This window comes from Neolamprologus brichardi, chromosome 2 (genome assembly GCF_056152115.1).
Source record: "Neolamprologus brichardi isolate AB-2024 chromosome 2, ASM5615211v1, whole genome shotgun sequence".
NCBI classification, from domain to species: Eukaryota; Metazoa; Chordata; class Actinopteri; order Cichliformes; family Cichlidae; genus Neolamprologus; species Neolamprologus brichardi.
Genome location: NC_142105.1, coordinates 24,814,033 through 24,837,225, shown reverse-complemented (window position 1 = coordinate 24,837,225; position 23,193 = coordinate 24,814,033). Strand labels below are relative to the sequence as shown.

At 43.8% G+C, this 23,193-nt stretch overlaps 1 protein-coding gene across 1 annotated transcript; it reads left to right on the top strand.

The window, feature by feature from the left end:
• Window positions 1-19,184: 19,184 nt before the first annotated feature.
• On the top strand, window positions 19,185-22,800 carry egr1 (early growth response 1). The gene is made up of 2 exons (XM_006781510.3): window positions 19,185-19,883; window positions 20,705-22,800. Exons 1-2 carry the CDS (start codon window positions 19,673-19,675, stop codon window positions 22,036-22,038), a joined length of 1,545 nt encoding a protein of 514 aa, XP_006781573.1. The 5' UTR covers window positions 19,185-19,672; the 3' UTR covers window positions 22,039-22,800.
• The last annotated feature ends 393 nt before the right edge of the window (window positions 22,801-23,193 follow it).

Below are 23,193 nucleotides of genomic sequence, written 5' to 3'. Positions count from 1 at the left end.
AACATGTTTCTCAAAGCGGTGCAATATTTGCTCCATTGTGCTCGCTTCTTTTCAAATCTTTCAGGAAAGAAACAACTTTTTATTCCTCTCGCTCGCTCTCTTCTTTCTCTGCTGAATCGCAGGCGTTGCTGAGTTGTGGCCTTTGATTTTCATCACACTTTATCAGGTTGACCAGAGGGTCCTTGAGTGACTTACCTTTACTACACTCGCTTCGTCTCTCACTCTCAGAATAGTCATATGCTCGTTTCCAAGGCAACCAACCAGGACCCTTGTCCAGAGAGGGTTGACAGACATTGAATGGAGGAGCATTAAAACAGAGCCCGCTTTCACAAAATACAATATGCTTGTTCTTATAGATGGTTGATATTCGTTTTTTTGTTTGTTTGTTTGTTTGTTTGTTTGTTTGTTTGTTTTTAAATTCAGGATGTCTACGATCCTACATAATACTGTGGTAAAATATGTTTCCTCTCCAAATGCATGAAACAAACTAGTTCTGGAATAAACTGCAGCCCCCCCCCCTCCTCAGAGGGAAAAAGAGACTTAATTTTCCTCTCCCATGGGTCAGCACACCGAGTAAGCTCCATTAATGTAAAGAGAGAAATTAGAGGCTTACAAGAAGTGAAAAAGAAAAACAAAACTCAGTGGGCCAGCACTAAGAGAGAACATTGCTATCACTCGTCTAATTAATCTGCTGGCTATGCGATGCCCAGGGAGTGTAAAGGAGACTGAGGAGCTGCGGCGGCGACAAGAGACGAGAGGAACAATAGAAAGCTCAGTCTCAGCTGTCTTCACTGGGGTGTTGTATAATATTTTGAGCAAAGGAAGGGACAATTAAGAGCGGGGCAATTAGTCCACTCTCAAAAAATGTGACAATCAAGAAACTAAAATACAATCATACAAAGTTAAACTTCATGACTGCAGGACATAATACATATACAGTAATTGAGTGCAAGGTCACAAATCACTTTAATGGGGGCCGCTCCTTAAAGCTGTGCTGTTGCTCTCCAAAAGGGGACGCTGTTTCCCATGAACTTACAGGGTCTGAACAGTGTGGCTGTTTATTCTAAAGAACAGGAGACTCAGACCAAGTAACATTTAATTTAATACTAACATCCCTACTGGCACAAGCCTTGACTAAAGTCCTGCTTCTCTTCAGCTCAGCACATTAAATTGGACACTATTTAAGGAGAAGAGCTGAGTAAATGATACCTCGGTTTAGTTTTTTTCTAAGATCGTCTTGGGAAAAATAACTGTGGTGGTGTAGCTAAATATTTAACTGTAATAAACAGCCCTACCATGTATTCAGTAAAGTCTCCAAAATTGATGATGTTATGCATTGAAGAGATAAATGAAAGTAAAAGGCAACTTTCCATACTATCGTTTAAATGGAAAGTAGCCTTTACTGAATAAAATTGTGAGGCATTTTTTTCCCCCAGATTTTAAAATGTCTCTATCTGATGCACACACAGTTTACATTGGAGAGGTAACAACTGCTGCACTTCATTGTGAACTCCTGCTTAAAGACACAGGGAGAGAGAAAAGGACTCGGCTGGCAGCTCATGTGCACTGCTGTTGCTAAACGATGACTGATAGCTGATATCCAATCAGATTCACTTTGCAAGGATGTTTTCATTATGTCTGGAACATCAGTCATTATGTCTGACCTGCTCTGGATGGAGGAGATAGGACTTAGTGCAGACAGGGGTTTGGCCCCAACTCCTTTAAAGCAATCTCTGTAAATATTCATCAGGAGGGCAGCTTTAACAAATGTCCTCTTACAGATCTTGAACCTTTAAATAAAACAGAGTGCTTGCAACTGTTTCTCCAGCCTATTTAAACACAGTTATTTTTTATTTCCATTTGAAGAAAATAGATTAATTATGGTATGTGAAAGCGAAAAAAATAGAAATCTAAAGTTTATTTCCTTAAAATCTTTCCTTTCTTTTTAGAGGCAGTAGAGTGTGAGCTGATCAAGGACAGACAGAACAAGGCTTTCTTTTGACTATATGGTCCCTGGTTTTCTCCTTTTCATCCAAAAGAAAAAGCGAAAAAGTACTGATTGAAGGATGCCGCACCTCTACCTGCCCATCAATAAATAAAAACTAAACACTAGAGATCAAAATTGCGTGAGAGGAAAAGGAGAAACTGCTATAAAGATGAGTTCTCAAATTCAGGTCTTGTACAGTAGATTAGGAAGTCACAGTCCTTCAGTTTCTTGGAGTAACCCTGCATTTCCCTGTGATGAAGCCTTAAAGATCTGAAGAGCATCAAGAGACATATCTAAGAGAAGTGCCTTCAGTTTTTATTCATGTTCCTTCCCCTTTCTTTTTCAAGTGATCTGCAGCTTCAGAGAGAAGACGGTGAGGGAGAGGGATAGAGAGAGAAAGGGAGGCAGAGGGAGAGAGAGTGGAAGTGTTTTCCAATAGAAATGAGGCGAGTTGAAGTAGACTCTTCAGTCGGGCTGGGGCTGTCACCGCTCAGTTCAAAACATTCTGCCATGCAAAACAGCCAAAAGCCCCGCAAACCTGTAATATGACTTTGCTTTGAACATCAGGAAGCTCATTCTCAAGCAGGTCAGACTTTTTAAAACTTTGAGAAAATGTAAAAAAAAATCAGTCCCGATAAATCGGTCTCGGGACCGCTAAATTTTCACTTTCACTTGTGGGCGCAGAATTAGGTCCGGCATTTCATTTTTCTTTGTCAATAAAGATCATTGTCTTGCTTATTGGCAAGCCACGAGGAGTGAATTTGTCATAACCGCAAACATGCACTTCAACGACACACATGTACACACCCACGTACACACGAGCTCGTGCGCACATACAGTTCTCATATTCTTGAGGACAGCTGCAGGGGTGTGGAAGCCTTGGGAAAATGGATTGTGGAATCAGGCCAATCAACTTCCTCTGTAGCCAGCACCTGTTTGTCTGTATCTGCTGCTGTTATTTCACAATACAGGGCGATTATAGAAATGCACAGAGATTAATACGCAGATTCTGTAAGCAAAGACTATAGATTACTGTCATAAACACTTTTTTTTCCCAAGTGAAGTCACACCGTACAGTAAGTAGGTATGATTTTGTGCTTGCATGTTCGTCACTCGGATTTATTCAACAGAGATTATGCAAATTTGAGTCTATTACACATCCTGGCCTAATTCACTAAACCCCGTTCTAATTAAGACACACATCCACTATAAAAAAACAAACAAAACAACAACAACAACACGCGCTGCTACACAGACACACACACTACAATAATAATGTGTTACCTTGAAATATTCCCTGGACCAAAAAGAGAGATGAAGAGATGCTGAGATGATGACAGTTAATACGCCTTGATGTTTTTGTCACTTCGACAACAGAAATCTGTGTGTGTGTGTGCGTGTGTGTGCGCACATGTGTCAGTGTGTGTCATCGGAGAGGCTGTGCACGTGTGTGCATGAGCTGAGGGGGGGGTAGACGATCTTCTCTGAAGCAGCCCAGGCAGGCATCAGCACTCAATCATCCCAGATCTGCCAGACGACACCAGCAGAGAAAACACATTACCCGTGTCGTGTCGCCTCGTCTTCTTCTGTTGTCTTCTCTTTATTATATTTAGGGCTGCTTTGCCTCAGGGTCAGGTGACAATCTGCATTCTCTTTCTGCAAGTTTTCTCAAAACTGTCTGGAGTTTTTATATTTATTTATTTTTTGCATTTTTTTTTTCAACCATTTTTTTCTCTGCTGCTCTGTTAAAGGGGATCTGTTGATGGTTTTTAATCCCTACATGAGTCCCTTTGCAGATGACTCTGCTGGCATGGTGTCAGAAAGAAACTAACAGAGAGCAGCGCTACGCATTAGACAAAAGATGAATACCCTCAGAAGGGAGGGAGGGAATAGAGGGAAGAGGCAAAGAGCCCATTTGAAGTGCTTGTCTAAGTTTTAGTAAAAAATGAGTTCTTTATAACGTATATAAATATATAAATGCAACACTTAAAGACATTATCAGGCACTTTCATTCCCCCTGCCTTTTGTGTGCTGGTTGAGGTGGGAAACAGAAGGGAAGTAAACACATCTGCATATCTGAGTCATTGGTTCCAAGGGAGCTGTTATGGGCTGTCTCTGCAAATCTCTTCTCTGCGTTGCTTATAGCCCACCAGCAACAAAATCTCCCCCCCTACACCGCTGATGCCGGGTCAGATAATTCAACGCGCTTTTAACTGATGTGGTTAGATCTGAGGGTGGCAAATCTGATTTCAGATCTCATGATTTCAAGTGGCTCCGCACCTTTTTTAGGTTATCTTTTCTCAGATTGGAAAACATGTGCCCACGGTCTAAAGCAGAGAAAGGCGGCATATGTGTCGCTGCCGTTTAGTGTCCAGTTGACGGTAAGTTGGCACAGTTGGTGTAACAGAGTGGGCCAAGACCGGTCAGACCCTCTGTCTGCACGGTAGCCATCACCTGGACAACCAAGCATGCCAACCCTGTGGCTGCATCTGAGGGATCAAAATAATGGCATCAACTGGCAACAAGACAGGAGCATCTACTCTCTGTAACTGCTTCACAACTCCATCTTTCACTATATTCTAACCAGTGAAGATGCAACAACGCTGACTTCACCCATTGGTTTGTAAACCTCTCTTAGCCCTAACATTTTGCATTTGGGCCACCAATACTTGTGATTTTGCAAAGAAGGAAGAAGGTGGAGATCTAAGTTATTTATTAATGGTAGCAAGCTGCAGTAATAGACTGTGTTACTGTATCACATTGACACAAACATATGCATAATATTCATCCATCTGTTTTTTCTGCTTATCCTAATCAGAATTACAGGGGAGCTAGAGACTGGTACACCCTGCACTGGTCACCAGTCTGCCGCAGGGCTAACACAGACAGACAACCATTCATACCCTCACTCACACTAACAGCCCATTCAACTGTTAAACTAACCCCACTAACTGCATGGAGAACCCACGCAGACATGAAGAGAACAGGCTAAGATCTTCTTGCTATGAGGCCACAGTGCCAACCACTGCTCAACCTGCTAATTAGCTTACAACTAAAATACTAGAATGTCCCCTAACAAACCAGAGCACAGATTTCCTACTTTTAGTATTAGATTACCTAATACTTATAAAAATGTTTCCTAAGTAATCAAAATCTTAAAACATGGTCAACAGGTCTAGTTCAGGAAATAGCCAAGATAAAGATTAGCCAACAGGTAGCAGATACACCCACCTGTCAGTACAGCCTGCCATGCTAAGCCTTAATAAAATGCAGATAGGTGGGTCATGCTTTACATGCTTTATAGACCAAACTATTTGTGTAGCTGGCTGTAAATATGTTTATTTCTGCTGTAAAGTTGGCTACTGACATGTGCAGCCAGCCTCATGTGGTCAGTTGGGGAACTGCATTTCTTGCTCTTCCTTCTCTGGTTCATTTTTCAGCTCCCAAGGCTCCTGACTGATACCAACAGAAACAGAAAGGCAAAATGATGGTGCTCAACGTGATTTGTTCGGCGTCCATTCGTGTGCCTGTACTGCTCCTCCAAGGACCAGGCTCATACAGCAGGAATAATGAGCCACTATTCTGTTATATTGCAGTGTACCAAACAAGCATACACAAAAAGAGAGACTTCAGGGGTCAAGGCTTGGCACTGGCTTGCTTTCTCCCTGTCTCCCACAAGCTACACACACACACTTTCTTATTTCTTTCATACTGTACTTCCCAAGTGTGTAGGGGTCACCATGGAAACCTTGTCTTTTGCAGGAAACGGCCGAGATGTTGTGATGAGGTCTCGACAAAAGTTTATTGATCTACAAGATTTGGTGCCCGTTTAAAAGAAAAATCTTGCTCTGTGTTGTTGAGACTTGTAATCGATATGAAGAAATCCCTGGAAACAAACTTGACGAATTGATACTCTTGAGCTATTCAGAGTTTATGGGTCTGTGTTTATGGGTTATTTCTGGCCTGTAGTTTGTTCCAGTAGATCATTCTCACTGTATTTGGTTGTGCTTTGTATACCGAGTGGTGCATGTATATATGAGTGTGTGTGTTCCATGGGTACTTCCTGTGGTTAGCTCTCTGCAGCAGAGATGATTCATGACTTTCAGTGTTGTTTGAGAGAGTGAGAGAAAATTCACACTATAAATTTGCCTCTTTCCAACACTATGTCACACTCATAAATATACACACACAAACAACCACACACACACATATACTCCCGAGCTTACACTGTTCCAACTCCCACACAAACTGAAAAAAGTGCGCATCTTCATTTATGCTTTTTTAGGGTAACTGACACAAATGAACCAAAAATATCTTCGCATGCAGTCATTTCACATTTCCTCTGACTAGCTGCTCGTGGTCATGGATATAAATGTCATAATCACATAACAATAGGCAACATTTGCTCAGTGTTTTCTTATAAATTCACTCGTGTAAATAAGCACTTTATAGGAACGGGGTATTTTCAGAAGACTGCCTCCTAATATGAGACTCCACTATCATACATTATCAGGAAAAGCTGCAGCACGCTTGAGTCTATAGTACAAAGTCCCTTTATTGTGGTCCTGCAAAGGCTTTGTGCTGCGTTTGTAGCTCAGGTCACGGCAAAGAATAGCCCACAGGAAGTGAGAAGAGCTACAACGGCTCAAGAGTTCGAAAATATAAAGGAGAAATAAAAGGCCAGTATGCCTGTGTATATATGACTGTATATATGACTCTTCAGTCACGCACATTAGCAACAGCAATAATAGCAGCCCTATACTCAGGTCTATGCTCACCTTATCATTGTGTTATCTGAAAGGGGAAAGTCCGCACACAGGAAATTCACACAAGTTCACTTACAGTATCCATTTACAGTTCAGTCAACAATTTTCCTTTTTCAAATGAAGCCACAACTTCCTGATTACTGATTTTCCTCTCTTCTTTGTTGCTTTCTTTTTTTTTCTTTTGCTCGCTCTGTTTTTTTTTTTTTTGTTTTTTTTTCCGAACGTTGCGTCACTGGGTTGTGGTTTACTCACTACTCACAGTGCACAGGAAGTGTGTTGTGGCAAAACAGGTCCCTGTCACTGTTTCCACTCCTCACTGAGGACCACAGAGCTAAATTTAACGCCAATAACAAGATCACAGGTGCCCAAAATACTCACTTCCACATACATCGAAGTTTTATTTAGCCACCCGTAGCTATTTTTACTTAACCATGTTAATATACTTATGTCTGGGCTGAGGTTACGTTTACTTTGTGACGCAGTCTGCCACAAAGGAAACAGACTAAACCAATTAACAAGCTGTAGGATTAGAGAGGAGCTAGTGAAGTCAGGACAGTTAGCCACTAAGACACAACTGACCATGACGGTCACATGGCTGACGTCTAGCCAGAAAAGAGACTGACCGACCATAGTTTTGATGTAGATGTGATGTCACTGATCATTTTAACGGCTTAGCCATGAAAGTGTGCCAAAGACAGACAAAAACACAAGAAGTGAAGTCTGTTTGTATCAAAGACAACACATTCCATAGAAATGTACCATGACTGGGGTCAGGTCATGTGCCTAAGACCAGTTGATGAATTTAAGGAAGTGAAATGACAGCCACGTCAAAATCGGTCAAATCTGGCATCATAAGTCAGTGTAAAAATAGCATACGATGGGCTATTTTAACCTTGTGGCTCATGATTTGACACCACAGGAAAGGAGAACTAAGAAATGGGCAGTGAATGGAAAATGCAAAGTGAAAGACAAGAGCGACTAAATACAAATACATGACATGGAAAAAAAACAAAAAAAGAAGAAGGGGGAAAAAAACAAACTAAGGGGAAAAAATAACGTTAAAATTGCACCGGCGTGACACTGCTGAAGATATTCAGATCACTTCCTGGACTGTATCAGCAAAGAAAGAGCAGTATCAATATCAGCCCCATTATCTGGAGCAGCTCTCCTCTCCACCCTTTGTGTCAAGGGTATTGTGAGGCCTCGGCTTAACCCACCTCCGTGCGCTGGCATTCAGTTAGAATCAGTGCGGCTGTGATGAGGCGGGTTGAACAAACAGACCGGCGGACTTGGACCGCGGCCAGGGCCAGAGTGGGTTTCAGTCCAGCTAAAGTTACACTCCACTTCTGCTAGCTCAGTGTAGCTGGAAGCAGAAGCCAACTGTGGGGCAATTACCCAAATGCTGCCGAGTCATGTTGGTCAAAGTCTGGTCTGCGTTCATGTGGGTGTGTGTTTCGCTGCATACACACACACATAAATCCTCTCAGAGTACACTGCTGGTCTGTTCACATTGTAGAATCAAGATTGTTTGAAAGACTATATGAACACATAATAGTCTTAATAGTTTCAGTCTGCTAGTTTGCATCTATTGTCTTTCTCCCCCCCCCCCCCCCCTCCCATTATTACTTCCTGCCTTTGCTTCATTTTCTCATTTTCCCACATTCATCCCTAATTCACACCATGTGGATGTACATGGAACTTGGATAGCCTGATGTAAAGTAAACCGGACTTTGGAGAAAGTCTTATTGTCACCAGCACAAAAAAAAGTGAGCCAGCTAAAAATAGACAGATTTACTCCACCCTGTCCTCAGAACCCTGCAGGAGATCAGGCTCGGGAGTGCAACTGTAAGGCCGGGGTCACTGTGTTACTATGGTGACACGGCCACGGCAGCATATGTGTGTATCAAGGAGTAAGGGTTTTATGTGAATTTTGAATGTGTGTGTGTGGCTGCTCACTTTCTTTCTGGGCCTCGTGTTTCTCTACCAGCAGCAGCAGCAGCAGTCTCCCAGCCACTGTTGAGAGAGAATGTTGGGTAACAGAAGTCTGGAGTTCCCCTGGACTCACTCCAGACCTTCTTTCCCTCCTGCCTCTCTTCCCACAGTCCTCCCCTCCTTCTCCTCTCACTTCCACTTGCTTCCCCTTGTTCCTGCTGGCTCGTTCACTCATGAGTGATATCGTGCGTGTGTGTGTCCATGTGGACATTTTTCCCAACAGCCTGTACTGTAGAACTCCTGGTTTATTTTTTCTTCTCACAGTCGGTCATCTCCTTTTCTAATTTTTTTTTTTTAGCACTTTACACACCAATCTTCATCGGAACTCAAATCTTGGACCATTTTTTTCCCCATTTAACCCTGATAGACTCTGTTTCCCTATTAAACCATTTTGTAGAACTGATCCCAGATCAGCGTTTGCTGTCTCAGCAGCTCAACACATCTGCTCTGACTCATTTTTCTCTGGTTCGCCATTCCGAAAATGAGAAATGAAGGCAGCTTTTAAAAACAATTTGTGCCTATTTGTGGCTCTATCCAAGCCCAGTCAGACTACCATCATCATCGTCGCATAATCATCACCACCGTCATCATCATCATCATCAAAGCAACAAATAGATGATGAAACACTTCTGCTCAATCTAGAGAGAGGATTGTTCAGGTTTAAGTGGGCAGACACTTGCAAAAACTTACAGGATTCAGAGATTGAAAGGGAGTCATCCATGCCTTATCTGAAATTATTTAAAAGACCAAGTCTATTTATAATATGATCCGATTTATTACTCTTAGCTGTTTGTTTTTTTCCCCCCTTAGTAGAAGCTTAAATCCTTCAGCACAGAAAGATACGAGAAACTGATAAAGAGAAAAAACAGTAGGTGTGCAAACGTGATACATGTCAGCAAGGCAGGACAAACACTGACTTGGCTTGTCTTAGCATGTTCACCTGCACCCACTTCACTCAGCACTTAGCACTTCGTGCCAGAACAACAAGCCGCTGCACGCTTCTCCCACAACAGCACACAACAGTAACCTACCCTGGTTTGCACCCTGCGCTGACGAAGCACCGCGTCACAGTTTCCGAAACCTCTCCTTCCACCTTTGCATCACCATGCATGACAAAAAGAAAAAAGTAGAAGTATTAGTAAACTAACAGGTTCAGATTAAGAGTTACATTCAGTAGATTCAGAAGAGAATTTGGAAAACACACACTTCCATCCAAATTACTTCCACTTTCTGAAAAAACTTTGGTTTAAAAGTGTCAACTTCATAGTTAATTAAAGCAAATAGAGTTTGAGTTTGTGATAAAACAGAATGGCTGAGTTAGACGAGGGAAACACAGTGAGTTAAGGTCAGTAATTTATAAAACATGCAAGAAAGCAAGTACCAGAAATGAGCGAGTCACAGCTCAAGAAAGTCTTTCTCAGGAGATTTGAATGTTTATAAAAAATGTTATATGTGGCGTTTCAAGACCGCCATCTGAGAGTAAAAGGGAAACTTTATGTGACTGAGTAGATAAGTGACTTAAATTAGATATTTTTATTTGTCTGGCTGCCCTTAAACAAGACCACAGAGTCTGGGACGTCTGAGCCACAGCCACTGAATGAGAACGAAACACAGTCTACTTCCTCTTTCCACCCATCAGCCGCTTGCTCCACTCACGGAGCAACGGATGTGATGTCACTTCCTGTTTGGTTTTCAGCTGCACTGCAAGCAAGTAGAGAAGTAACAGCTTGGTGACAGCTGCGAGTGGAGCTGGAAACATGCAAATAAACAGGGTCAAAGGTTAAAGCTGGCTGATTGTAAGTGTTTGTAAGCTCTCACAGCTGCTTTTAAAGCCACATTAGAATCACTTAACTCTTTTTTTCTTTCTTTTTTTTTGCTTTAAACTTAAGCTTGTTGTTTTTGACTGCGTGGCTTTTACATAAGTGTTTCCAAATCAACTTTTGCAGCAGCAAAAGCTCAGAAATCACTGTGGGTGATATATTTGCATAACACAACAACCAGGAGCATACACATATCACACTTTCTTGCTTACTTCATAATCCGGTGGTTCTGTCTTCTGTTTTGTGGTCTGCAGATTTCTAAGTGAGTTTCTCTCTAAGCAGAACCAGTTTCGAACATATATTTAATGCTCTTTGTAGTTCTCATTGCCATTGCCAAAGCTATTTGCATTCATGGCATGAAATGATGTGACACTGCTGTATAAGATTTTTTGTGGAGCTAAACATAATGGATGCAGTACGCTCAAGTTGTTGCTATAAATTGGTCCACGTGTGTTTATCTGCACTTAATAACATCACAGCCCAATTTTATCATTTACACCAAATCGCTTTGCAGACCTCTGAGGGTCCCTGGCCCCTGCTTTGAGAACCGCTGGTCTAATATATATATCCTGTATTATCTCTTCTGCCAAAAAGAGCGGCAGTAAGAAAACTCCAACTCCTTTGCCTCATCATCTGTCGTTAGTTGAGAGTCTCTTGGTGACAGACAGGCAGGCACTGTGACACCCAGCCCTGGTAATAGAAGGCAATTATAAGCCCTGGCAAGAGCTGTGGCAATGGGGAAAACTTTTATACAGCCCCCCTCCTGGGGCGCTGACATGCAGACACACTGAAATTAATTGCTACAAAACATCAGACGAGCTTGACGCACACATGCGCGTAGTCAAACTCCTGGAAAGGAGAAGGATGAAACAATGCACATCATGCAACGTTACACTGATGCGCGTGAGGAGGAAGAAGAAGAAAGGGAAAGCAGCAAAGAGAAGCAGTGAAAAAACAAGTAGATCCCTTCCAACAAATCATGTTTTCATCTAAATAAAGAAGCCAAAGACAATAGACTCGGGTACCTTGGAGACCAGGAGGACTATTTCTCCATGGCAACCAGTGTAGTGTGTGACAATGCCGCAGTGCGAGGGTTTGAACTGCTAAAGCTGTCTGGGAATGCAGAGATAGATGGGGGAGAGAGAAACTCAGAGAGTGAGACCCACGGAGGGCTGTCGGTGTGCTCGTAATGAGAACACACACTGTCACAATCCCACTGCGAGAAAAATGGAAGTTCATGACTTTCCAGCTCACGTTATTTTCTTTTCTTTGACTCTTTAAGTCAATACAAAGACAACTCCTGTTCCTAACTAAATTATGACACTAAGCCTGTTTATGTTTCCGACAGTGCAAATCCAAATATATTCATAAGTAAACATTTCTCTGGTGTTGCTATGGAGTTGTTCCCTTGTTAGAAAAAAAAAAAGAAAGAAAGGCAGCACCATGTGGCCCTCGTACAAGATTTATTTTAATTGTGTGGTGTATTGTGGCCAGGAGAATGTCAGACTATATGCTGGGTGTGTGCTGTCGACACACTTGTGGATACATGTAGTCGTGTCGGCCCTTGGACACGATCACGCCTGTGTAAACGAGGTTGCGTTCGATGTGCCACGTGCGTTTGTGTGTTCGGATTGCAGGACAAATAACGGAGCGTGTTTGTCTTTGTCGCAGTTCTTGTGGCAATAAAACTATTTCAAACTTTTCACTTCCTGTTTGATCGCTCCTCTTTATGCACGTGCTAAAAGCCCAGGTTCAATGGAGGTCCATTGTTCCATGATGTTGTGGGTAAGTTTTTTTGTTTTGTTTTGTTTTTAAGATCTGGAGTTCAGTGTCAGGCTACTGGATGTTTTCTTTCCAGACTGTGCACCGCTGCAAGTTTCAACAGCGTCCTCACCCATTTCTCCTTGTCAGCATCGCCCGACAACCATCAACATGCAATCTCCTTTGTGTGTCTTTAGTTTTATTTGCAGTGCGCTTTATAGAAATTCATTACACTGTCTGCCGCCAGCGTAGGCAGAAAAATATTCCCTCGGCTCGGCTGAACTCTCACCCTCCTTTAATGTAAACACGGCTCACTAGTCACGTTTCTCCCATTAAGGTAAATGCTTGCATTATGTATGAATCTAGTCTCCTTAATCCAGTTGCGCCATTAACCCGCACTGCCAGTCTTTTTCAAGGCCTTTCGTAAAGAGAAGTGGAGACAACTCTGACCCTCTTAATTTGTAATGGATAATTTAAAGCATTAGTGTAAATTAGATTACCGGTAATTACGTATCACATAAGATGTGTTCTTCTCCGGCTGCAGCGGGGTTTGAGTTTACAAGATGTGCTGTTGAATCTTCAGTCTAAGTGACCCAAAGTGACATTTGGCCCTCGAGCAGAGACTCCTGAAAAAAACCATTGTCCCGTAAGCCAAATGCTTCTGACAGATATTCATTTATTCATTCGCCCCTCTTTCTATTTTCTCATTTGTTTTTCTCTTCAACGGCCGCTGCAGTTATTGTTGTTTGTCTGTCTGCCTCGTCAGCCGTCATGCCTGTTGACACACGGCACTCTGAGTTAAATGATTATTGTGTGATTGCAAAGGGTTGCGGGGCTTTCTGATGGAGACCTGTCTCCCCAGCCCTGTAGGCTATCCCACATCGGCAGTCTCCAGCTGGGGATAGATGGGAGGGGGGAGGGAGGGCTGGGGTTAAGGTGGGAAGGGGGAGGGAGAGGGGCTTTACCTGAATCAGCCCGTCGTGCCTGCCCTCAGGCTCACCTGTCAACAACCCACTAACAGTCGCTTTCACTCTCTGTCGCTTTCTGGCTCTTCTTTTCCATCACTTCCTCTGCTCCTGTATCTCTCTTCACTCATTTATCTCCCTGCCTCTCACCCTCTCCACTCATTCACTTCACTTCTGCTCCAACACAAAAAACAAATAACTCTCACCTGAGCGGATGTGTCTGCGTCTCCCTCACTCTCTCTCTTTCTCTCTCCGACTGTCATTTTCACTTCACAGCAAGTTATTGGAAACAGCTTTGGCCATCGGACTCAAGGAGACTATTTGTCTTGGCAACTTCTGATCTGACTCAAAAACTCAAATAAACTCTGGAGAATAACTTAAAGGTTTGTGTGTGTGCTTTAACTGTTTGCGTGACAATGGGTTTAGAGAGGTCATCCTTTGAGAGACGGGTGTGATTTCAGGTTAAGTTGACCAAATTTTCAGTAGCTCAGGCAATGTGTTTTTAGCTCTTGGTTCCGGAAAGGAGAAGATAAAAACCAAACCGTCTCCCCTTTCTTGCCATTTTCTCAATAAATGTGAAGGTCCAAGAAGTGAGCGGGATGACGGTGTGGCCGTCTGACGCAATATTAAACCCACACTGCATAAAGCGTCTCCTCCACAGAAACAGATGTGGCCGGGAAGAGCCCTGTCAGACTGCGGACTAAAGCAAAGTTTAGACTCCTGACAAAAAGCCGAAGACTTTTAGTGGAATGAAAACGACTCTGTTTTCTGTCTGCTGTGAGTACTTGTGCCACGAGTCACGCCCAAACATCTTCACTAAAGAAAACAAATCAGTTGCTTTTCAGTCTGGACGCTGAGGCCACATCTTTCTGCCTCCCTCACTCCCCGTCTCTTCCTGTCTGTCTCTCTGCCCATGTGAAGACGTCAGCACTGTGAGCAGGACTTCCAGCCAGCTCAGTTAATCAGCCAGAATGAGGAGTTTTAACCCAGTGTGTGATGTAAACTTGAAATAAATTTGGTTTCTGCCTGGTTTCTTTCTCTGCAAACTGCATGGCATAAAGTGACTGAAGAGGATGGGTGCATTTTAAACGTATTAACGAGCAAAAATTAATAAAGGTTTTGCCATTTTTTTTAAAATAGAGTGCATGGTAAAAAGTGCACTGTTTATACTGAAAACTTAACTTTGAAATCATATGTATTTACTTAATTTCCAACACTGGAAAGGAAAAAGAAATGTTGCCAGCAGATATTTGCAGTCTAGATGCTAACCTCAGCAACTACCTTCAGTTGTTATCTCAGGTACAGTTTGTGGTAAGGTTATTTGGATCAGATCTCACAACAGTCAGTAACAGCACAACGGGTGCCTTTTGTCAATTCAATATGACTTTGAATAGATTTTTTTCCTAGCAGTCGTATCAGAAGTCACTAACTATTATTATTTTGATCCGAAAAACTAATGTACACAAGCTTCTCGAGTCTATAACGTTTCATCAAACAGAACCTCTTCGCTGTGGATGATGAATACTGCGCTGACCTGTTTTTTTGTATCCATCGGTCCTGTCAGCATGCTGGGGTCACCCACGGATTATGGCACAAGAAAGCGTTTTGTAGCAACCTTTAAATGTTACCCGTTGCTGTGAATGCTGCACAGTGTGGGGAAGCCCCGACTTTCAGTGTGCTGCCGGTGACTCATCCGGAGCTGAAAGGTCAGGGGTCAGCTCTTTTGTCATAAGCATCAAACAAACAAGCTGGGTCCTCTGTGAGTCACACACAACCTCTGGGACACACGACAGGGTTGGGAGGGGGGGGTGTCTGTGTGATGTTTTTGGTAATTGTCGCTCTGTCACCTTCCACCTTCACGAGGCAGCAGCAGACGGATATGAAGATGGAGCAGCTATTGGATGCCGCAGCTCTCTTTCTCCGTGATACACCACAGCCATTCCTGTTCCACAGCCTGCGGGGTAATATGACAAGGAGGGATGCTTGCACTGACTGCTAGAGTGAGCAGATTGTTTTTCAAACATCACTGGGGCCTAAAGCTTTAGTAGGTCAGCTCCCATAGTAAAAGAAAACTTGTGATCTTAAAGTCTCGCCGCTAAACACAGAGCCTGCCTTCCACACTGGCATTCCTGAAATCCTCTCAAAAAGGGGGGGGCATAACTGTTTCAGAGTAGCAACAGGTGGTGTGCTGTAATCTTTTGCATTGTATTGTCATGGGCTGTGTTAGATTTCAGTAAGCGAGCCAAGGTTTATGATGACTGGAGCACAGAGTGACGGTGTCAAGTATTTAAACAGACACACGTTGCTGGATGTCTTCCCCAAAAAGGCAGTTTCCAGAATCCCATTAGATCCATTTGGCTTGTCACGCGTGTCAATTAGTCCAAATTCTCTCTACATGTTAAAAAAAAAAAAAGGTCAGGGAGGCACACTCTTGTTGATGTCACTTTAAAAAAAAACTTTGAGAGAAAAATGACATTTATCAAATAGCCTCCTATCATGTTCTCAGCTTCTCTCCCCATCACTGTGTGACTGTGGGCTAATATTCAGCCTGTCACTCTGCCCGAGACGATCAGGCCTCCGCTCCTCTCCCATTTAATTATCAACTCTGGCTGTGTATATAACACATCCAGGCCACATCTAATTTTTATCATAATAAAAAATTGCCCCCCTTCACACACACACACACACACACACACACACTTTCCCACATGCTCGAATAAAACTATGAAACTATGATCCTGTGCTCCAAAATAACCAGGACCCGCTTTTTTTTCTTCTCTGTGTCATTACACTACCCCTCCCACCCTCGTGTCTCCTCTGCCAGATTGTGTAACATCCAGGCTTCAGTAGCTGTCATCACCCACCTTCTAATCCTGGTCCGCCCATCAGGGGAGCACACCTGTATGCTAATGGGGAGGGATTGCACCACGGCTCGGTGTGGGCAGCCCAGGAGGTGAGGCGATGTGACGGAGGAGTGGGAGTGCCTGCCTCCCTGGCTGCCCTGTCTACCTGACTGACTGCCTGGCACTGGGTTCTGAAAAATGCCAACACAAAGCTTGATATTTGCTCCCACATAGATACCGTGGGTGAGAGGATTTTCTTTCATTTTCTATTTTTCTATCCTCCTACCCACCTTCTTCATCTCTTTTTCTCCACCTGCCTGGGATTCTTTCAATTTCACATATTTACTTATTGCGCTCACCTCCCTGTCAATCTATTGTTCCAACTCCTCTTCATGGATGCTCTTTCTATTGTTTTTTGTCACATCTACCTACTTCCTTGTGTTTTCCTTTCAAATCAGGGCATGGTTAAATATTAACCATTGCTCGTGCAGATTATGCTTGTGTGTGTGTGAGAGAGAGAGAGAGAAAACAGGGGCATGACTGTTGCGTGTAATGTTAGTTATCTTTTTTTTCCTCATAGGTCACCGGAGTTTGATCAGGTGAGGACTCCTCTGCCTGGTTTGTGTGGGCAGTTATTTTGAACTTACCGATGAGAAGAAACCGCTGACCTACATACACAAATACGCAAAAGTACACACAGATCCTGAGCATCTACACACGTAGACTAATTCTCCTTCTCCTGCCCTTACAGCATCTGGCTTCCACCCCCTCCATGCATCATAGTGAAGAGAGGCCCAAACAACCACTGTGAACTGTTTATCATCTTTATTACTTTATTACTTTTCTGAGAGTTTTCCCTAACCTGATTTTATTACATTGTCATCAGATGATGAGTTCTCTCATCTGCTGCTCTCTGCTCTTTTCTTCTTTGCTTTTCCACAAATTTATCGACCTTGGTAGCTGATGCATGACAGCGGTGGTGGATGCAGACAGGAGTTTAGATTTGGTATCATCACCTTGCCACATTTAAAATAATTTTGTGTAACTCACCATCATTGTAGGCTGTCTCCTGGTCTTTTATCGTCAAAGTAACAGGCCCATGGAGGAGGAGAATTCTTGTAGCTGAAAAGCAGAATGTAAATCCAAATGTTTACTGTGTGTGTGCACGGTGACAGGCTAGCATTTTTTTCTACGCATTGCCACATACCTTCAAAATGTATTAGATTTATACGTCCAGTATCTTGATGAATAAACAGAATTTTACATTCTCCAGCTGCGCCGTCTACTCCAGGCATATTTGGATTTTGTTAAGGAGCCTCTGCTCCAGATCATTCATAATATATGACAGAATTTTGCTATCACTCTAATAGGGGTAAACAGAGACATTTGCCAGAGGCTGAATGGAAAATGCCTGCAAGGGGATGCAATCCAGCAACGACCAAACGCCAGTTGTGCGTACCTGAATGATTGTTTTGCTACCACATCAATCGATCCATCGATCTATGTCAGTTTTTTCAATCAGTCCGATTGTGATAGCATGCTTGTGACAGCGGCATCTGGATGGGGCAGTTTAAACTTGGTTCAAAGGCCTTTTATTCCCTAAATCCTGAATGTAAATCAAATTATATTCACCGGCGGTATCTTTTCTCTCCCTCCCTCTCCTTCTCTTGGACCACCTCAAAGTTTCCTGCCCACGATATTTCCCAATAAGGTTGCTCACATATAGATCCAGTCAGCAGCAAGGGAAACACATCGATTTCCCGTCAGCTTCCACCGAGGAGTGCAGGAGCCCCAGCCGAAGCTGGAGCAGCCGGGGTAACATCGGTATCCCGCTGGCGTCCTGGCAGCTGTGCACAATGTTGTTAACGCGGCCCATTAGGCCGCTGAGTGGCAGAGAGATTCCCTGAATATTGAGCAGGGGACACCCCTCAATTAGATAGATCGCCCCGTACCTCGTCAGCAGCCGCACCCTATCTGTCCTCATTAATCAATGACACCGCCGAAAGAGATGGAAAGTTAATTTAGGAGAAGTTTGCTGCCATCCAGCAGTTTGCAGCCTCCTAATTCTCAGACTGCTGCTTGAGAATTGTCCACACACACACACACACACACACACACACGTATGTATGTATGTATGTATGTATGTATGTATATATATATATATATGTGTGTGTGTGTGTGTGGGTGTGTGTGTGTGTGTGTGTATGTATATATATATATATATACACATACATATGGAAGCCCACCGGAATAGGTCCTTAAGCAGAGGTTTTAGAGAAACGCTCGTCCATGCAACTCGTAAATATCAGTAGTTGTTGAAAAAAGGGCGTTAAAGTTGTGCGTGAGCTGGTGTTGCAGTTGGGTTTTGCGTGTTTTGGACCCAAATTGTTGTTGGGACTGTGTTTAAAAAGCGTTCGTCGTGTTTTTGGCTTGCTCTGTGCGTCTGTTTAAACACTAACTCGGTCCACGCAGCGCAGTTCGTCTGTTTCACAGAGTGGTTACAGGCGAACCGCGAGTTAAGCTGCGCTTTTAAACACAGGACCGTAATTCTGTCGCTGACATTAGTTATTGTGAGCGTTGGACATGATTTGCACTCCATTCTCTCATTCGCTGCTAAACAGCGATCGGCTTTGCCAAAGGAAGCTCCAAATAAGGACAGGGGAAATGGAAACCCACCGGAATAGGTCCTTATGTAGTCACGACCTTATAAGGCACGGCGGAGCAGGGCTTTCCGGCAGCAGCGCTGCCTGCTGCACAGATGGGAAATCCAAATCAAATCTATGGGACGACCGGGAGAGCGCAAGAATAATGCTGCTGTCTATGAAGATACATTGATTCGGGAGAGAGGAAGAGCGGCGTTGTCTTCACAATTTACTGTTAGAGCTTAATATAAAGTCTCTCCTCTCTGTTCCCCCCCCCCAGGCCAGCGTCATGTGTCCTCCACTGCAGTGCCTAAATATGGGCTTCCTATGCTCCAAATATGGACATCTACGTCACAAAGCACGTATAAAAGGAGCGGGGAAACCTCTCGGCTCATAGACAGCCCTGAGAGCCCACAAGAGCAACTGTTAGAGCCGAGATAGAGAGACAAACAAATAGATCTCACTGACAGAAAAATCACATTAAAAAGTAAAACGTCAACTCAAAACAACATCAATCCAAAAAGGTAAAAAGCCTGAATTGGAGAAGTAATTTATTACAAAAAGTCGAAATTAATCAACAGATTAATTTTGATGAATCTTAGGGAATGAGTATAAAGGAGACGTTTGATTTTTTCCGAAAAGACAAGTGGATCTTTACTCACCTCTAAGAGAAACACGGACAACGACAGGACCACGGGAGAGCAAGAGTCACGGACTAAAGACAGAAAAGCTGCATCTTCCTCGGCATCAGAAGAAGTGTGCAGCGCTCCCTGAACTGGGCTAAGTGATTCCTTCCACCTGCGAGGCACCGCTCTGCTAACGTGCGCCCAGCCTCCACGCACTCAACACCAGCCACCAGCGCAGTCTCAGCCCTGCAGCTTCAGCACCAGCAGAGGATGGCTGCAGCCAAGACTGAGATGATTCTCCCAGCCCTGCAGAACTCCGAGCCCCTGAGGTTCTCTCACTCCCCCATGGATAGCTACCCTAAGCTGGAGGAGGTGATGATGCTCAGCTCTGCAGGGACCCCATTCCTCTCTGCGTCTGCACCAGAAGGTGCCGGTTTTGGCTCCGGGGAGCCAGGAGACCAGTATGACCACCTCGCTGGAGGTAAGATCTGGAGATTTTTTTCTCTATTGCTTCTGGTTGTTTATGCTGCATTTAAAACCGAATTAAACGCATCTGTAGAGCTATAATGAACCAAGAAAGAGTTGACAGAAACAGCTATGCAACTTACAAAAATATTATTTATGTTTGCTGTTTATTGCTATTTCACTGGATTAAACAGTCATGCTTGATTTAAGTTGACATTTAAGATTTTTAGTTATAAGTCTGCTGCATGTAGTTTTGCAGTCTTCCCCTTTAGCTCACTGAACACTATTGTTTAATATTATAATTCTGTTAAAACTAAATACAGAGAAATAAAAACACCTTACTTAACACTAATTTATTGATAGCTCTATATCCTTGTCAGGTCTCTAAAGACTCAGACTCTGCTCTGCCACCGCATGCTTCTCAACACTCCTACAGCTCAATTCAAATTGCATTTCCAAAAACAGCTGAACTGCAGTTTCGATGATCAATCGCCTCTGGCTCTGTGATGGGTTTTAGGAATCCGAACGCTGTGCTTGTGTGTGTGCGTGCTCGAGCTTGTGAAAGACAGGAAGTAGGAAAATAAAAGAAAGATTGAGAGAGTTTGAGCCAATGTGTTTAGAAAGCATGCGGCTTCTGTTGCTGTTTAGATAGACAAAGTTCTAGGGTTGAGGGGGAAAGAGTTTAGTTTGAGGGTGTTTCTCTGTGTGGGCACCTGTCTGATCTGTGACAGGAGAGAGGGGTGACACACTGTCCACTGCTCTGGCAGGATTCCCTCTCCCTCCCTCTGGATATTGACAGTTTGATTTATGTCTCTGCTTTCTCTGTGCTCCCTGCAGATACGTTACCTGATATCCCCTTCAACTGTGAGAAGCCAGTGGTGGAGCAGACCTACCCAACCCAAAGGCTGCCCCCCATCTCCTATACAGGCAGCTTCACCCTTGAGCCCGCCACCACCTGCAGCAACAGCCTCTGGGCGGAGCCGATCTTGGGCCTGTTCTCTGGGCTGATAAGCAATGTTGCGCCCAGCTCTAGCTCTTCCCCCGCAGCCTCACAGACCATCTCATCCTCCTCCTCTTCAGTCCCATCTTCCTCTTCTTCCTCGTCTTCTTCTACCTCCTCGTCCTCATCTCAGAGCTCCAGCCTCAGTTCTTCGATTCACCACAGTGAACCCAACCCAATCTACTCAGCTGCCCCAACCTACTCCAGCTCCAACTCTGATATCTTCCCAGACCAGGGCCAGGCTTTTCCCACTTCAGCTGGAACAGTGCAGTACCCACCCCCTGCTTATCCCAATAGCAAGACCTGCAGCACAAGCTTCCCTGTGCCCATGATTCCTGACTACCTCTTCCCTCAGCAGCAGGGAGAGATCAGCCTGGTCCCTCCTGACCAAAAGCCCTTCCAGAATCAGTCAAGCCAGCCCTCGCTGACTCCTCTTTCTACCATCAAGGCTTTTGCAACCCAGACTGGTTCCCAGGACTTAAAAAGTGTCTACCAGTCCCAGCTAATCAAGCCTAGCCGCATGCGCAAGTACCCCACCCGGCCAAGCAAGACACCACCCCACGAAAGGCCGTACGCTTGCCCTGTGGAGACCTGCGATCGGCGCTTTTCACGGTCTGATGAGCTGACGCGTCACATCCGCATCCACACAGGTCAGAAACCTTTCCAGTGCCGCATCTGCATGCGTAACTTCAGCCGCAGCGACCACTTGACAACGCACATCCGTACTCACACCGGCGAGAAGCCTTTTGCCTGCGAGATTTGCGGACGCAAATTTGCCCGCAGCGACGAGAGGAAAAGACACACAAAGATCCACCTACGGCAGAAGGACAAGAAAGCAGAGAAGGTGGGAGCAGTGGTTGCAACAGCAGCCCCGGTCTCAGCAGCCTCACCTCCCTCCAGCTACCCCTCTTCCATCACTTCCTATCCTTCTCCAGTGTCTTCTTACCCCTCTCCAGTCACCTCCTGCTACTCCTCTCCCGTCCACACTTCCTACCCATCTCCATCCGTCGCCACCACCTACCCATCGGTGTCCATGTCAAGCACCTTTCAATCCCAGGTGGCCTCCTCCTTCCCCTCGTCAGTGGCATCCAACATCTACAGCTCCCCCATCCCCACCCCGCTCCCAGACATGCAGACCACCCTTTCCCCAAGGACAATTGAGATTTGCTAAGAACGAGCAAAGACAAGAACTTTTTTTAGTCTCTCCGTACTTCTCTTTCCTTAAGGTTTTTTGAGGGGAAAGAAATCAGCATCAAAAGGACTTTGTTTTTCCCCCTCCAAAAAGCACTTTTCTGCTCCCTGTGCAGTGTTAGGTGAATCTTGAGATTTACCTGAAAGAGAGAAAAAGACACATGTCAAGGACCGGGCAAAGACAATAGAAGATGAAAAGGGATTTTTTTTCTGTCTCTAAAACAAATGCAGCACTTCAAGTGCATATGGGACTCTGAAGACAGAGAAACTGGCAAGTCTCTGTTATAGGTACACAATAACCATGAGACAAACAGATCGCCTGCAGTTGAAGTACAGAGGCATGTTCGTCCTTGCAGGCGGTCATACAGTACTAAAGACAATGAATGATATACATAAGCTATCATATATGTATATTGTACATGTGCCATGTTTCGTTTTTATCATTCTTTGGTACCACTGATGTGAACAGTTGTTTGCATATTTGCATTGTATTATTTGAAGTGAGCAGGGCCATATTTTCTACATACTTTCTCTATTATGTAGTGATGATGCTGTGATACGTTTCGACATTGTTTGAAGAAAAAAAAAAAACGCACTTAAGTATTCAAGCATGAGTAAGAGTGATGTTCGTTTCTGTTTGTAAATATCATCCACTGGTACTATCTCTTTCTCTCTTTCTCACATGTGACATATCGCTCAGTTATATGGAAAAACAGAGAAAAGAAAAAAAAAACATTTTCTTTTTTTTTTTTTTTAGAAAAAAACTTAAACAAGACAAACGCTCCTGTTATTTGGTGCCTTTTGTGAAGCCTTGTTGATTGTGTGACATGGCTGAGCGCGAGAGACGATGCACAGCATCTCGCCTTAAGGGTTGAGGGACTATTTTTGTTACAGAATGTACACAGAGGGAGTGAAGGGACGAGCTCCGAGGGCACCGCTTCATTTTATCAGAATGTAAGCAAAAAAGGATAAAAATTATAAAGTCTATTTTTGTAAAACTGAAATGTAAATATCTACATCTTCAAGAGCTGGAATGTTGAAGTTACCTACTGAGTAGGCATGGGATTCTTTTGTATGTTATATACATGCAGTTCATTATTTTGTGGTTTATCTTTATTTTGTAATTGTGTTTGTT